The sequence below is a fragment of the Puntigrus tetrazona genome, chromosome 13 (genome assembly GCF_018831695.1).
Source record: "Puntigrus tetrazona isolate hp1 chromosome 13, ASM1883169v1, whole genome shotgun sequence".
NCBI classification, from domain to species: domain Eukaryota; kingdom Metazoa; phylum Chordata; class Actinopteri; order Cypriniformes; family Cyprinidae; genus Puntigrus; species Puntigrus tetrazona.
In genome coordinates this window covers 7700488-7715198 of record NC_056711.1, presented here as the reverse complement: position 1 = coordinate 7715198, position 14711 = coordinate 7700488, and the positions used below count along the sequence as shown (strand labels likewise).

Sequence of the window (14711 nt, the reverse complement as noted above, 5' to 3'; positions counted from 1 at the left end):
GTGTTGGAGATGAATCAACTGTGTTATAATGCCATTAGAATGAATAATTGTATATTGTATATTAGAAATGCAATGAATAATGTAAATCAGACCACCCCCTTCCCCAAAAATACACCTAAGAACAAGCTTTTAAGAATCTGTTGTTTATGAATCAGTCTAAAGCTATTCACTACAAAGAACCAGCTCATAATAGTCAATCGTTTATGAATCAGTCTAAAACTATTCACTACAAAGAAGCAACTTGAGTCATTTGCTTGTGAATCTGTATACACTGGTTGAATTGCATGTTTGTTTTTGCAGCTCAATAGAAAGACATTTCGTGTCATTATTTTTTGATACATAACATTTTAATAGCATCACACCGAATGCAGACTGTGTGCTCGCATTCACAATTCCAATATGAAATATGATTTCTTTTACTGTGACACTGAAGATTCGGAGGTGGTGGTATAGATTTAGCAGCGGGGGAGTGCTCCTGCTGAAAAGTGGTGAGGGAAACACTGATACGCAGAAAACAAGCAAACAATTAGATAAATCTTTATATATTGAACCCGGAGAAAACAAATACAGATCTAAGATGCAGCAGCAGAAACAGAAAAAATGACAAAGGTTAAGTGTAAGAATGGCCTCTGCCTTGGGGGTTGTGTGGCAGAAGTGGTTGTTTAAAACTACAGATTGGCTCATAAATCAGAGGATAGAGAAAGCAGACAGAAGGGTCCTGATAGAGGCAGAAACCGACCACCAAAACTGACTCACATGCACACCACCAACTCTTTGCATGCAATTTTCATTGCATTAATGCATCCCATCCCTCAGAGAATCACAGACTAGAGTTAAATCCATCGGGTTAATCCATTGGGTAGGACTACGCGCAAGCATTAAATAATTAGCATTAAGCTCATTGACCTGTAGCAAATGAATGTTGCTAGCTAACCTTCTCACTGACTCCCTCTCTGAACTGTCTACTTCCTGGAGATGTTGGTAGGCAGGACCAGAATCTCTCGATCCACCAATGGCATTGAGACATCCTCTGGTTATGGGCGGTGTTCTGCGACATGCAGGTCGAAAAGCAGAACGACTCCTCTGATCTGGACTATGAGAGAGGGAAGCGCTCCTGTAAAATAAAATACATACTTATCACTACTGGATTTCTGTTATGGCTAAGGTCATTTTGATGCCCAGAGAGAAACAATACAAATCTGTGATCAAGCGCACGTTTACTCGGGAGTAAATAATAATAATACGTTTGCGGAGCTTTATGTCAGAATTTAAAGCATCAGAAAACGAATGATAATAATAATTAATTATTATTTGTTTTTTTTTTTACATTACTGAGGAGTTCAAAAAACAACCCACAAACTAAATTAAAGTTAAAAGTTAATAAAATAAAGTTAAAGAAAAAATGATCTATTTTACATAAATACAGTTGTGAATAAAATAATAATTAAATGCACCAACACTGACATTTTATAAACTTTTATATACGTCCTGTTTTTTTTTTTGGAGACGAAATCCTTGAAAATAGCAAACATGACTGAACAAAGCAAAGCCTCTATACTAAAACTAATTTTTTTTTTTAGAGATTTTCTGCCCCAGTCATAGAAATCCTTATGTTAGAAATGCTTTACGCTCTCACTTTCTCTCTGTCTCCATCTGGTGTGCTGAATGTTTTACAAAGCAGGACGTGTTTTCATAAAGCTTGCCGAGAAAGACACTGGGAATAAACAACACTCAGGAATGCAGGATTTAGTCTACACACCTGTTGGCTTCATAAAAAATTATTTTCTAGATGTATTTCCTCTATCATTAAAAAATGGAGCACAATACCAACGAGTCGCCTTGTTCCCAATTAGATATTTATGTGATACTGCTAGGCAAACTACGGGGCGATGTTGTACATATGTTTCCACTGAATGGGGCCACATTAACATAGAGATTAATTGACCTATCAGACCGATGGCGGTAAGGAGCACACATTTGACTATTTGGTAAAAATAGCCTGAAGAGGAATTCATGCTCGATTTTAGATGAGCCTCCAACAGAGCGATAATTCACTGCATATTTAAATCCTTCCTTACCCCGAGTCAAGAGCAATCAGTTAGATTGTGATGATCATTTGAAGACATGAGCATTTGGGGAAGGGTGGGACAGGGGGCAAAAGGCTGTTTGCAAACAAATTACATGTCATCACAGAAAAAAAAAAACCTATATATGATTGCAAGAGTGCACTGAGCCACAAACAAAAACAGAGTGGAATCAGGGCTTAACGTTTAGATTGGGGAAAGTATAAGGCTTAAACAAGGCTGAAAGGATTTGTGTCTCTCCTATCACAGACCATTTTCACCCCTCCACACATTCCAACTCTTCTCATTCATATTAAAAAACATTCAATAAAATAAAAAAAAAATAAAAAATGTAATTACTCTAAAATGTCCAAATATGTCAATTTCAGTTGACTAAAACATCTTTTTGACCAATCCCATGTTAACAACTGTTGCTGACTATTATTTCAGACATGCCTTTTTGACTTCTAGATACAATTTTACAGATATTATTACAAAATGCTTAGAAATGCTGCTTCTAGGTCACCTATGATAATGAAACTAATTACACAACGTATGTATCCAAATGCTCAACATTTGTATCCAAATAAATTGTATGCATTTTGTGGATGAAAGTGTTTTTCCCTCATTCCTATCAATGGGAACATATCCAACTCCAAGGTAAATTAACTTGATACATTAAATTAACATATTTTCTTTCATGCTTTGATTCGTGTTATTTTCGTTTTTCTAGTAATTAAAGAGTTTCTGAATGTGTTTTGTTATCAGTCAAATACACTTTGAATGCAAGTTTATAATCATGTTATTGTGCAACAGTTTCTTTAATAAAAAACAGCATATAAATCACTTTGCAATGTCATAAATCATTCCCACCAATAGTATCCAATTAACCTTCAAATTAACCATTTAACAATTGTACATTTTACTAAAAATCACACTGCTCACAGAAATGTCCAGTTCAATTGAATGTGATGTTCTGTAAAGATTTTTGGAGCTCGGCAAGTTTAGATTTATTTTATTTCAATTTTTTTTTTACTTTTATTCATCAAGTTCAAATTAAATTGATTGAAACTGACAATAAATGCATTTTTAATATTACAAGTTTTCTATATCAAATAAATGTTTTTATACTTTCTATTCATCATATAACCTTCTCAAAAAATATTTTCAACATTGATCATAATAAAAAATGTTTCTTGAGCAGCAAATCAGCATATTCAAATTGTTTCTAAATGATTATGCTACACTGAATTCACTGAAATTCTGCTTTGCCATCACAGTAATAAATACATTTTAAAATGTAGTCAAACAAAAAACCTGCAGTAATGTTTCAAAACATTACTGTTTATGCTAGGTTTTTTTTGGGGTCAAATAAATGCAGCCTTAGAGAGAAAAAACTCAACATAAAGCTGCCATTTTGTATTGCTCCCCGAAAATTGTTTATAACAAGCACTGAGCTGGAAAATTACATGACCTCCCAGTGAAATTTATTTCCATGTATTGCTGCTCTGCTATTTATATTGTTACAGACAAGCATATTAATACCAATTAGAATTATTACAATTTTCTCACTATAATTAATTGTACAATAATTACTAGGTGCACTGTAATGGATGGAAATGTAATTTTTTGCATGGATTTCAAAATGCATTGTTACAATAATCGTTGTCAAAAGTTCTTTTAATGTCATTAAATGAGCTTGAAAAATTCATACCTGGGGTGTTTCACTGCCAGTGTGCCCTGTGGATTGGTGGAGGCAGCAGTGCTTTGTACGAAAGCAGACTCTCGAACATGCGGTGGCGAGAACCTTGTGGGCTTATAATACTGCAAAGGACACAAAAAGGAATACACATGTTAAACATTCTATATTTTATTCTATGGGCAATGCTGTTCGCAGTCATCTAAACTTTTAATTAATACGTTTTCAGTCCCAGTTGGATAACGTATCCAGCATGCAAAAAGAGCTCAGGCTTCTGCTTGACTCTTCGCCTCGATTCTTGTCTCTGACAAAGAGTCAGTGGCTGGGGTTCCACTGATGTTCAGATAATCCAACAGACCTCTATGAAACCTGCAGACAAATCCAATTTAAATTTCACACCTTGAAAGACTTCCTCATAAAAAGCCATTTCTGCTTCGGGCAGAATGCACACAATGATCTAAATGTCAGAGAGATACTTAATCTCCTCCACTATCCCACCTTCACTCCACAGTGTCGAGTGGAAGAGAAGAGAGAGAGGGAATGTATGGGAGAAAGAGAACTGATGGCTCAGAGAAGGGCACTAGAGTCACTCTAATTGGATAATATAGCACTTTCAGGACTATGTAAATCCAAGAAATGTCCCAATAGCTTCCTCTAATGGAACTCGTGTGGGAACAATATGTGCAGCACAGAACAGACCTTATTGTTTTTTCTGCTTTTACTTTCCTCATTTACGTTTGGCAGATGCTTTTTTCCCAAAGCAACTTACATCGCACTCAAAGTATACATTTCAACAGTTTATGCATTCTTTGGGAACCCAGTCCATGACTTTTTTTCGTTGCTATATCGCCGCGCTCTAATGTTTGTGCTACTGGGGACACTGAAACTTTATTGTGATTGCTTAAAAATATGCAGTGTATGTGCATAATTTAGTAACTCATTATGTTCTGTTCTGCAAATTATGGCTGAAAGCATCTTTACAGTATATGATTTGAATGCATCATGTAACATCCCAGCCTACAGGACTTTATTCATTCGTGATGTAACAGTAACTTGGAGGAGACCTCTTGTGTCTGTGAAATATTGACACTGTCTTGACAAAGAAATGACATTTGCAGTAAGCTTGACATTTTTTCAAACCTGGGCTGAAGTAAGATGACAATACATATGTGAAATGTAACCCACGCTCAATACCGTGGGCAATTTTACTTTTTTTTTCTACTCCATTGAAATTCGAGTGAGTCATATGTTTAAAAACACTTACATAAACCGTAATACTTTAACTCAAAATTAAAACTTGGTCTTGATTACTTGAGCCATTTATATATAGTTGACAGACAGTGAGCATGCTTTGTTGTTATGTTGCATCCATCTCTTGCTCTATTTAAAAATGAACCACATGTGTTTTAGTCAGTCACAGTAAATGTGCTATTGAAAATATCAGGTGAGTGGGAAGGAGCTAGAGAGTAAGAAGACAAGGAGGAAAAGAAAGAGTAGCAATAAAACTGTGGGAGGAAGTGTTGGTAAGACATTCTGACTAATATCAGGTTCATGTGAATTCAGAGACAAACTAAAAGCCAAATATTCAAAGAAGGTATGGTTTGTTAAAATTGTCATTTTATAGTCCATGGTGTGCAGTTTGAAATGAACAGTTAGTTCACTGTGTTTTTTACTCAAACCCAAACAGCCATACTGCTTCACAAAAGCAAACTCATGACTCAGAGCACTTCAAAAGTCTTGAAAATCATTTCCCACAACAGGTCTGAAAAAGCTGTCTGATTCATTCAAAGACAGAAATGGTAATTTCTGAATTTAAGGTCAACCCTTTATCACATGGGTAACTAGTATTAGAAAAGCTAGAAGCCTATCATTACCGAAGCAGTCAATTTCTTTTCCCTTAGAGATGCACTTTGACCACACTCAAAAGAACCTGTTCAGGCAATCAAAAATGACTTTATCCCAAATCTTTTGAAAGCACGTCTTTCTAATCTTTGAAGATGCATTTTCTTCCTTTTTTGAAGCACAGCCACCTACATTTCCAGAAAATGCTTTTAAACAAACAGGCTTGAATAGACTACTTAGCTGTTAAATTAATCAGGTGAATTCAGCCAAAAAATCCTAACATTTAAAGAAAAAATACAAAAAATTTTATATATAGCCTGGATTCCCATTTTTAAGGCAACAAGCAGGTTATACTGGTTTCTAAAACATGTTGATGTTTTATTGAGGGTAATTCACAAAAAAGTGCTCACAATCTTGAACCATGCAAACAACAAACTGCTTAAAATGTGTGGAAAAGAAGGTCATCAAACTGATACTGAAATCCTATCAATGCATCTGAGGAGCAATACGCAGTGAGCAGGATATGTGATACCACATATCAAAAAGTAATGGGCATATTAGAGACAAAGGTACTATACAAAATAGCTGAAAATTGAGACTTATAAAAGAGTAATCCACAAAAGATTATTTCGAAATAGTACTGTAGAGACCACCTCAGACACATATGAAAGCTGTACGAGTGAGCTCCTCACAGCATGACTTTGTTATACAGCTAACGGGCGAATATATTGGATGTATAGGCAATAATGAGCTATTACCACATGTCTGCGTTCAAAGGTTTTTGATGGAGCTGCTTTGAACAGAGTTTCATAAGGCTGAAAGCATGCTGGTTAGGAGTATTTTAGTGTAATGGATGTTTTAATTTAGCCTTAATGACATGCAAGACCATCACTTACTGAGTGTGTGTGATCTGCATGATCTGTCCAAAGCTACTGTCGAAAGTAATTGTTTTAAATGTCACTGAAGGAGTTTCTGTGGTAAATGTGTTACATGTGACGGCGTTCGGAGGGCTGTGAATTGTTCTTCTTGCTCAACCTCATGTCAGCTGCAAGTCAACAAATATTTCACACCTATAATAATCAGAATCGTTGTGGTATGCAGGGGCAAAGCAAAATTCACATTTATCCGGCGCATCTTGCCTAAAATATCATTCTAGACAAGGCAAGCTGTGTGTTACCTGTGTATTAATAAATGCTTGTTTATATGCCCATGGGCTGAACTTTCAGCGAACGGTGCACAGGAAAGAGCGAGATGCTTATAAAATATATATATAGTAGGAAAGGCTGACTGAATATGGGATGCGATAGAAACATATCTTACAGACATTGCTACCAGAGGTTTCTCTAATGCAGATATGTAGAACTCCATGCTTAATTCAAGGCAGTTCTAATGATTACCGATGAAAAGCTGTTTTCATGGAAAAAAGAACTAACATCATGTGTCAAAAGCTGGTGTATCCTTGTCACTGGACTAGTTTTGATTGCTTTGGCTGGCATTTGCATGCTTTCTGACAGTGGCCGATTGCTGTAGAGATTAAACATCTCACTGGGTTTGAGTGACATTTAAATTACCACTGTGTTTGCCATGCAAATAGCCTGTATCGGCTTATCTGTGATGGATCTGCTAGTTGGAGTGATTGAGAAAGTGATGAATATTAACCAAATCTCCCAAAAGGATGCAGGAAAGACAACACACTGCCTACAGTCTCTAGGACACTGGACTGGCACACACTTTCTAAGCTGGAAAGACAAAGAATGATGCAGTAATCACAAACCCTCAATGATGGACTAGCGTGACTACCATTATTAGTGTGTCTGTCCACAGAGACTTGCACACCCTGAATAGCTGTGACAGAGCCTTGTTACAATGAGCTGAGCGATGTAAAGCATCAGCTGCTCTTGCGTCTAATTGCCGATGAGCAGAAAAGCAGGGGATGTGACGGGATTTGTCTCCGAATCCTTTTTAACATGAATTTCCAGCGATCACGCCATAATCAGATAGCACTTGACTACATTAATGACTCCATGAGTTTTGTAGTCTGACGATATTCAACTTCTAATATTCGAAGGTCTTGACATCTAATCTGATACGTGGCTAAAATGTCATTTTTAATGCTTTTCTTTCGGAATTTTAATAAAGATCCTATCAATATAACATACCTAAAAAAATAAGAATGTTCAGGGTCCTGGAGTGGGTTCTGAACCCTTTTTTTTAGCTTTTGGACCATCTGCATGCTAGCTAAAAGTGAACAAAATAAATAAATAAATGCATTAAAAATATAGTATAGCCTCTTTTTGCAAAAGTGGAACAAAAATAATCATGACGCTTCACGCATTAAAAATGTATGGTTTATCAAATCCTTTTCTAAATGTGAATGCTCTTCACACTTACAATGCCTGCCAATAGAATGTAGTAAATCCCCCAAAATTGGTCTGCCCACTAAATCTACCTAATATAATACAATATGTAGGATGTGTTTTTAAAAACTTTTATAAAATATTAATACAGGTTATAGGCTAAGCTAGCCAACAGATTGGCTCACAATAAGCTAATGATAATAATCATAATAATTACGCAATCTATAGCTTTAGGTTATATATGTAACAAAAAAAGGACCCATAATAACAGTTCAGATGCAACACAACATAAAGTGTCCTCCCCAGGCTTTCTGTTTCAATAAGCAGTGAGTCATCACAGAAATTAATTTAAAGTCTGATCACACTAGTAGAGACAGACTAGAAGATGCATATAAAATCCACTGCCATCCAGGTACAAACCATACATTAATGTGAGGTATAAAAGGGGCCAGGGGTGCTTACTTTCTGGAGTTGCAGGCCTTGCTGAGGCCTAAGGCTGGGTTTAGGAGCCAGGCTGGAAGAGTTGAGGTTGTAGTTTTTCTGGCTACGGCTTTCTTTTAAGTGCGCCTGGAGCTTTTCCCTTCTTCTCCTGTAGGGGGCAGCATAATTAGATAAGAATCCAAAATACCATAGGCTATGAGGATATTTATTTACATAAACACACGAGCAGACTCATTCACATGCAAACACATCACCCATCATCTGTAAGAATACGTTCTGACAGTTAAGACAGCCAATAGTTATTTTCCGGGGAGATAAAATAATTACTGGTGCACTTAAATGTCACTACATCATTGTTTGATTTTTCTTCTGTCAGTTCGCTCACTCATTGTATCATGTGTTGTATTTAAATTGCTGGGCTGTTCCGCACACACCCCTTCTTGCTTCAGAAGCTCTGACTTGCAGTCAGTTGTTCTTTCTGACGCTTATCTCAACTCATGGGTAAAATATGGATATATATACTCAACCGCATAGATCAGATCAATCGCAATTTCAGTGTAATGTGAGTATTATTACCCTTTTTCTACATATGCCTAGATAGTGCAGAATTTTGAAGCATCATAGATAAATTTGGCCAGATTACAAGGCAGCAACACATGCATCCATTGCAGCATATATATATTTGCAAACTAAATAAGCCAATATAATGCTTCTAATTAAACACACACAAATAGTTTGAACTTTTTCTGTAAAAGAAATAACACTTTTAAAATTAGATGCGCTTGTATATTCAAAATAGGGGATGAACAAAATGAAAAATGTTCCTAAATACATTAATTAAATTTAAGTACAAAAAATAAGTAGGCAGCTCACTAGAACATCTTTTGCATCTTTTAACAAATGCATTTTTAAATACACACAACAGGCAGCTCTGATGAGTTAAAGGGGGTAAACAGTCATCTTGGGCCTATAATGACTGTGAATATATTTGTCTCAATTAAATACTTGAATCAGGCCCTTAAAAGCTGAATAGTAAAAGCACCAGCAGCAGAGCATTCAATGCATGCCATGGGCCAAAAATGTTTTAATTCATTCCTGTTGGAAAAAGTGGCCAGTAGAGCTGAGGGTGATTTTATGAGAAAGTAATTACGTCCCAACCTCCAGTCATTATGTTTCTGGGTTTCCATAGCAGTCGCTCTTTCTTGTAGCTTGTTATATTGTGCCCTTCTTTCAAATGATATGCTCTGGGGAACAGCTCAAGCTTTGATTAATTCTGAGGTCCACTTACTTGTTCCGACAGTACAGAGCCATGCAGAGGGTGCCTAGAAAGCTGATCCCCATGGCGATACATGTGATAGACATCACTTGTCTTTTGTACACCTCCTTGCTCTCTGTTGGGACAGAAAAAACAAGGGAGACAAACATGAACAAAACATTCGCTGCTATACAAAAGCTAGTTTGTAGCACATATGCACAAGCTGCATCAACAGAGAAACAATGACTGAATTCAGCACAGCACTAAAGATTTGATGTTGTTATAGAACTGGCCTAGAATAAGAGAATAAAACATGGCTGGCTGCACTACTGGGAGCTTGATTATCCAAAATGCTAGTTTGCAATGCGGCAAAAACCCCTATGTAACTGTCAGGAAGTCATGAAACTGAATGGCTGGAAAGAGGAGAGTAATAGATGTTGTTATTTATTTATTTATCTTATGGGGATGGATGGTACAGGACAAGTGTTTAAACCTAAATGGACACTATTAAGTGTGAAAAATCGCAGCTGTCATTTCTCATATGAAAGAGTAAATCACGCTTGTCTTCACAACTGTTAATAGGCAATCAATCAGATTATACTCAGACACAACACACTCTACAAGAGCCGCCGCTAACTTCACACTGAACACATTGGACTATAATGAATGTGTCGCCTGCATGACTGTGAGTCTGACTAGTAATAAAGCAGTCGTGAGCTTCACAAGGTCAGACCCAAAGCAGTGTTAACCTTGCAGGTGAAATTAACACGGTAAAGTCATCATGGCTACCCAAAGTAATATCATACTCCCTTGAGTGCATTTTAGTAACCTCCCCAGGCAGTTATTTTATATGTAAGTAATACAGATCTAAAAGGATAAGGACCAAAATCTATAAAAATACAAGTCAGGATTGTGTTTCGGTAAAGCTGTATTATTTTAATCAGGCAGTAAAATCATGCATGCAAAAAATTATTATTTTTTATTTTATCATCATATTGAGTTCACTCATTCATATTTCCATGCGTGGTCACCCTCCTCCCCCTTATAGTGTCGCTGGTAAAATACATATAATAGATTATCCAATGTATAATCACGATTCATATAAGCCCGCTAACTTGCAGAAACGCTCAATAAATGAAAGTGGAAAACCTTGTGAAACTAATCAAGCATTGCTCAGTTTTCATTATTTATTCACTGTCATGCTTCACAAATTGACTTCTTATTCCCATGCCATTGTGTGTCCATCACATAATTAAAGTGATTGGAAACCCTGGGATGCAAAAAGCATAAAAAAGGCAGGAGGAGAGATAAGAGGAGGTGGGATGCATTATCATATCCTCTCTCCTACACATTACCTCATCCTCTTCCACATATCATTGATCCTCTCAAAGAGAAGAGAGTGATGGGTAAGAAAAGTGGGGTGTTATGTTAATTTATCCATTCTGCTATTAAAGCCCATGCTTTTACACATATCATCAATGCTCTTGAAAAATACAAGTATAACGTGCCTACATACAGTGCAAGGAAAAAAAATATTTCTACCTCAAACTGAAAACTCTATCGTGCGGAAAACACAATACTGTTTGATTTTACATTTATGCAGTACATTTGATTAATTTTAAAAATTCAAATCAGCAGCAAATAGTAAAGATGATTTTTTTTAAACACTGGAGTCTCATTGGTCAGCTTCATTAATGATAGGTTTTTCCACATTTAAGAAAAATATATTTTTTTGGAAAAGCATAGCAATGATCTCAAGTATCTATGGTAATTAGGGCAATACTTGGGGAGCAACACGTAATTTATCTCAATTGTAACTAGTGCAGGGCTGTGAGAAATACACTTGCCTGCCATTGATTAAGGCACCCACAAACAGAAAATGTAACCAAGACTACAAGAAGTGCATCCTACTAATGACACCCACTGCACTCGATATAAAACCTTCAGTCCTCAGCACATCACTTTGCTTGAGATGAATATTACTAATGACTATTGGAGTAAAAATAATTCCAGTTCCAACAAAAAACCCCCCCAAAAAACAGTTATTGTGTTTCAGCACCAAATCAGCATATTAGAATGATTTCTGGACAATGTGATACTGAAGACTGGAGTAATAAATGCTGTAAGTTCTGCTTTGCATCACAGGAATAAAATAAATAAAATCTATTAAATAGAAAAGTTATTTAAATTATATCACAATATTACTATGTCTTTAATCAAATCAATGCAGTATTGTTAAGCATAAAACCATGAAAGCTTTTAATGGTATTATAGAGTGTATTATAAATACACATTGTTTATAAAGAGACACTCCTAGATAAATAGATAGATAAATAAATAAATAGTCATTATATGAGTTCTATAGATTTAGTTCCATCGCCCTGACAGTTCTGTCTAGACATTTCTTCTTTGACTTGAGATACGCACCACTGAGTGACAGCAAAGCAGTAGAATCTGCTGGTTTTCTTTTTATCTTTACACATCGGTACATAGAGCTCGTCTTTTTTTGGGGGGGAAGCATGCTAAACTGTCAGGTTTGAAAGTAAACAGAAGTATGGTATTTTTCAGAAGTAATCAGGTTTGCGTGTGACCTGAGTGTGCACTTTTTTTTAGCAGAGGTACTGCAGATTTATTTATTTTTTTACCCTAATTTATAACTACAAAACATCTACTGTAGGGGTTTAAGACCCAAGGAGAATTCACTAAACATCGGAGTCATATTTGTGCGAAACCTTGTGTATTATGTACAAAACACCCACAGTCCAGCATAGAATGTGAATCTGCAAATGTAAATTAACCAATTATTCTTTTCAGAGCAAACATTCATCCTTTCTATGCAAATCAGGCTTATTATAAAATGCATGCTATTTGCCTGGCATAATTAATATTTTACTATAAACTTTTTCAATTTTTTATTTAGAAGAGATATTTGTGTACATTTTCTTGTGATCATGGCAGCAGTAATTAAAAAAGGATGGAGAAGATCTTTATAAGCGGCATCTATTCAGACACAAGTTGTTGCAGTGCTGTATGGTTCCAGCAAACTATGCCAGCGGAAGTCATCTACAATATAGCACTTTGGGAATTGCACTATGCAAACAGCACCCGGCACTAATTTTCTTAGGCGCTTTTGTGCTGTTATCTGCTTTGAAAAACTGCTTTAGTGAACAGGTTGTAAAACCTTATAGACAGCAAATGCAAACCAATGATGAGATTAACAGGCACAACTCATTTCTTGTGAATTCCCCTTAGAAATGACCCACAAAACAGCTAATCTATAGAATTTACATTTGCATCATATGACTGAATTGTAACATGGTTTACCCAGATAAGATTCAGTAGTCTATTTAAAAGGAAAATATCTTATAAAATGAGGCCCATTGAAATCACCCAAATCACCCAAGTAACATTATGTAGATAGGCAACGCATTAATTATAAATAAATAAATGCTGTGCATCACGTGACCGTGCCGCAGCATATGAGGTTCTTTGAGGTTTTCTCAAAGAAAACTTATCGTGGCAAATATTGTCCACAAATTATTTTTAAAGGAACGGCAAGCAAAAGTCAGAACTACTTTAATGCTGAGTCATGTTACGTATTCATAAACTCACTGGTTCTGACCTCTTTCCAGATTTTTACTACCTAAAACCAGAAAAAATTGGTAAATTGCCATTCTCACCCCGAAACATCTGCCTTTTTTCTGTACTTCTGTCATCTCATCCCTGTGCTCGCTAAAGGAAAAGCCATGCTCGGTATGTGGTCTTAAAAGGCCTGCAGGAATCACTCTACTCTCTTTTATCAATGTAGTCCACTCATTGCCTCTAACGTTAAGAGGAAGTGACACTGACTTCACAGGTATCACTCTGAGCTCTGAATGCGTACATGGCAACTATCAAACCATCACATAGAAAATAAACGCTTAAACAATGTCTTAAACAAGCTGTCACGCTCACAGCTGTGTGAGATAAAGCAAGGCATGAAAGCATGTCTCAGCCTTCATAATGTTCTTTTTTGCAGCCGGCAGAATCAGGCCCCGTTTGAAATCACACACTTCATGTGGTCTCAGGATGTCCACAAGGCTGTAGGGTGCCCCATTTGATCTTCAACAATTCAGAATTTATTAGATAAACAGACAGAGATATAGACATCATAAAATGAAATGAGTTGCTGGGAATTCAGTCATTAACTTGATGAAATCAGGTGCTCTGACCGCTCTCAGCTTGTCTACAATTGTGCTGACAGAAGTGAGTGCATCTATCTTGTAGAGTTTGGCTGGACAAAGAGAAAAAAGGAAAAACAATCGAAATCCAGATATCAAAGTGAGTGAAGAGCCGGCCCCTCTCAATCAGGAACCTTCTGGAAGAGGGCCGCTACAGGCTTCAGCAATGGAAATTGGAAATCAACGTGAACAAAATCCATCTGCCTGTTACCCTTCCTCGTCCATCGATCTACAGCTCTGGGAATCATCCAAGCTCTATAATCAAAATACTGATAGGCAATTCTCTTTCTAGGGCAAAAGATGGTGCCACAATAAAGTCGCATGAAATGCCACTTAATAATGGGGTAAAAAGTCGAACGTGGAGTAATTTGATTAGATTATGTCATGCAAGAAATAAGCGTATTTGTATTTGTGCAAAAAACTAAATATTCGTTATTGCACACTCAAACTCTCGCCTAAATATGCAAATGTCAATACAAGTTACTAACTACAAATATGTTACAGACACTGAGAGTGTTACCTTTAAAACTGTGACAATATGAATTCACCCTCACTGTCTCCTGTCACTGTCCTCTCAACATTTCAATGCCGTTTCCAAGGAGACCAAAGAGCATTGGAATTCTGCAGTGGAATGCAGGCGAGTGATTGGAGGAGAGGGAAGAGTAGTTTGAGAGCAAATGAAAGGCAGTGAGACAACACCTATGATCTCAAGCGTGTGCATTTATAATTTACTAACCACAGATTGCAAAGGGTGTTTTTTTGTTACAACAACTACTTTAAGTGCATATCCCTGCACCACAATGCTTTGGTAAATAGCAGAATAACTTCTAATCC

At 36.5% G+C, this 14711-nt stretch overlaps 1 protein-coding gene across 3 annotated transcripts in view; it reads right to left on the bottom strand.

Annotated features, from left to right (window-relative positions):
* The window catches only part of LOC122357079 (pro-neuregulin-3, membrane-bound isoform), a 243779-nt gene that overhangs the window by 6614 nt on the left and 222454 nt on the right, over nucleotides 1–14711 (bottom strand). For 2 of the 3 annotated variants that reach the window (XM_043256270.1, XM_043256271.1), the window contains 4 exons: nucleotides 9691–9793; nucleotides 8424–8550; nucleotides 3778–3887; nucleotides 935–1114 (listed from right to left, as the gene is read on the bottom strand). In XM_043256270.1, coding sequence (XP_043112205.1) covers nucleotides 935–1114; nucleotides 3778–3887; nucleotides 8424–8550; nucleotides 9691–9793 — 520 coding nt within the window. The remainder of the gene's footprint in view (nucleotides 1–934; nucleotides 1115–3777; nucleotides 3888–8423; nucleotides 8551–9690; nucleotides 9794–14711) is intronic. The other variant, XM_043256272.1, reaches the window with a different exon arrangement.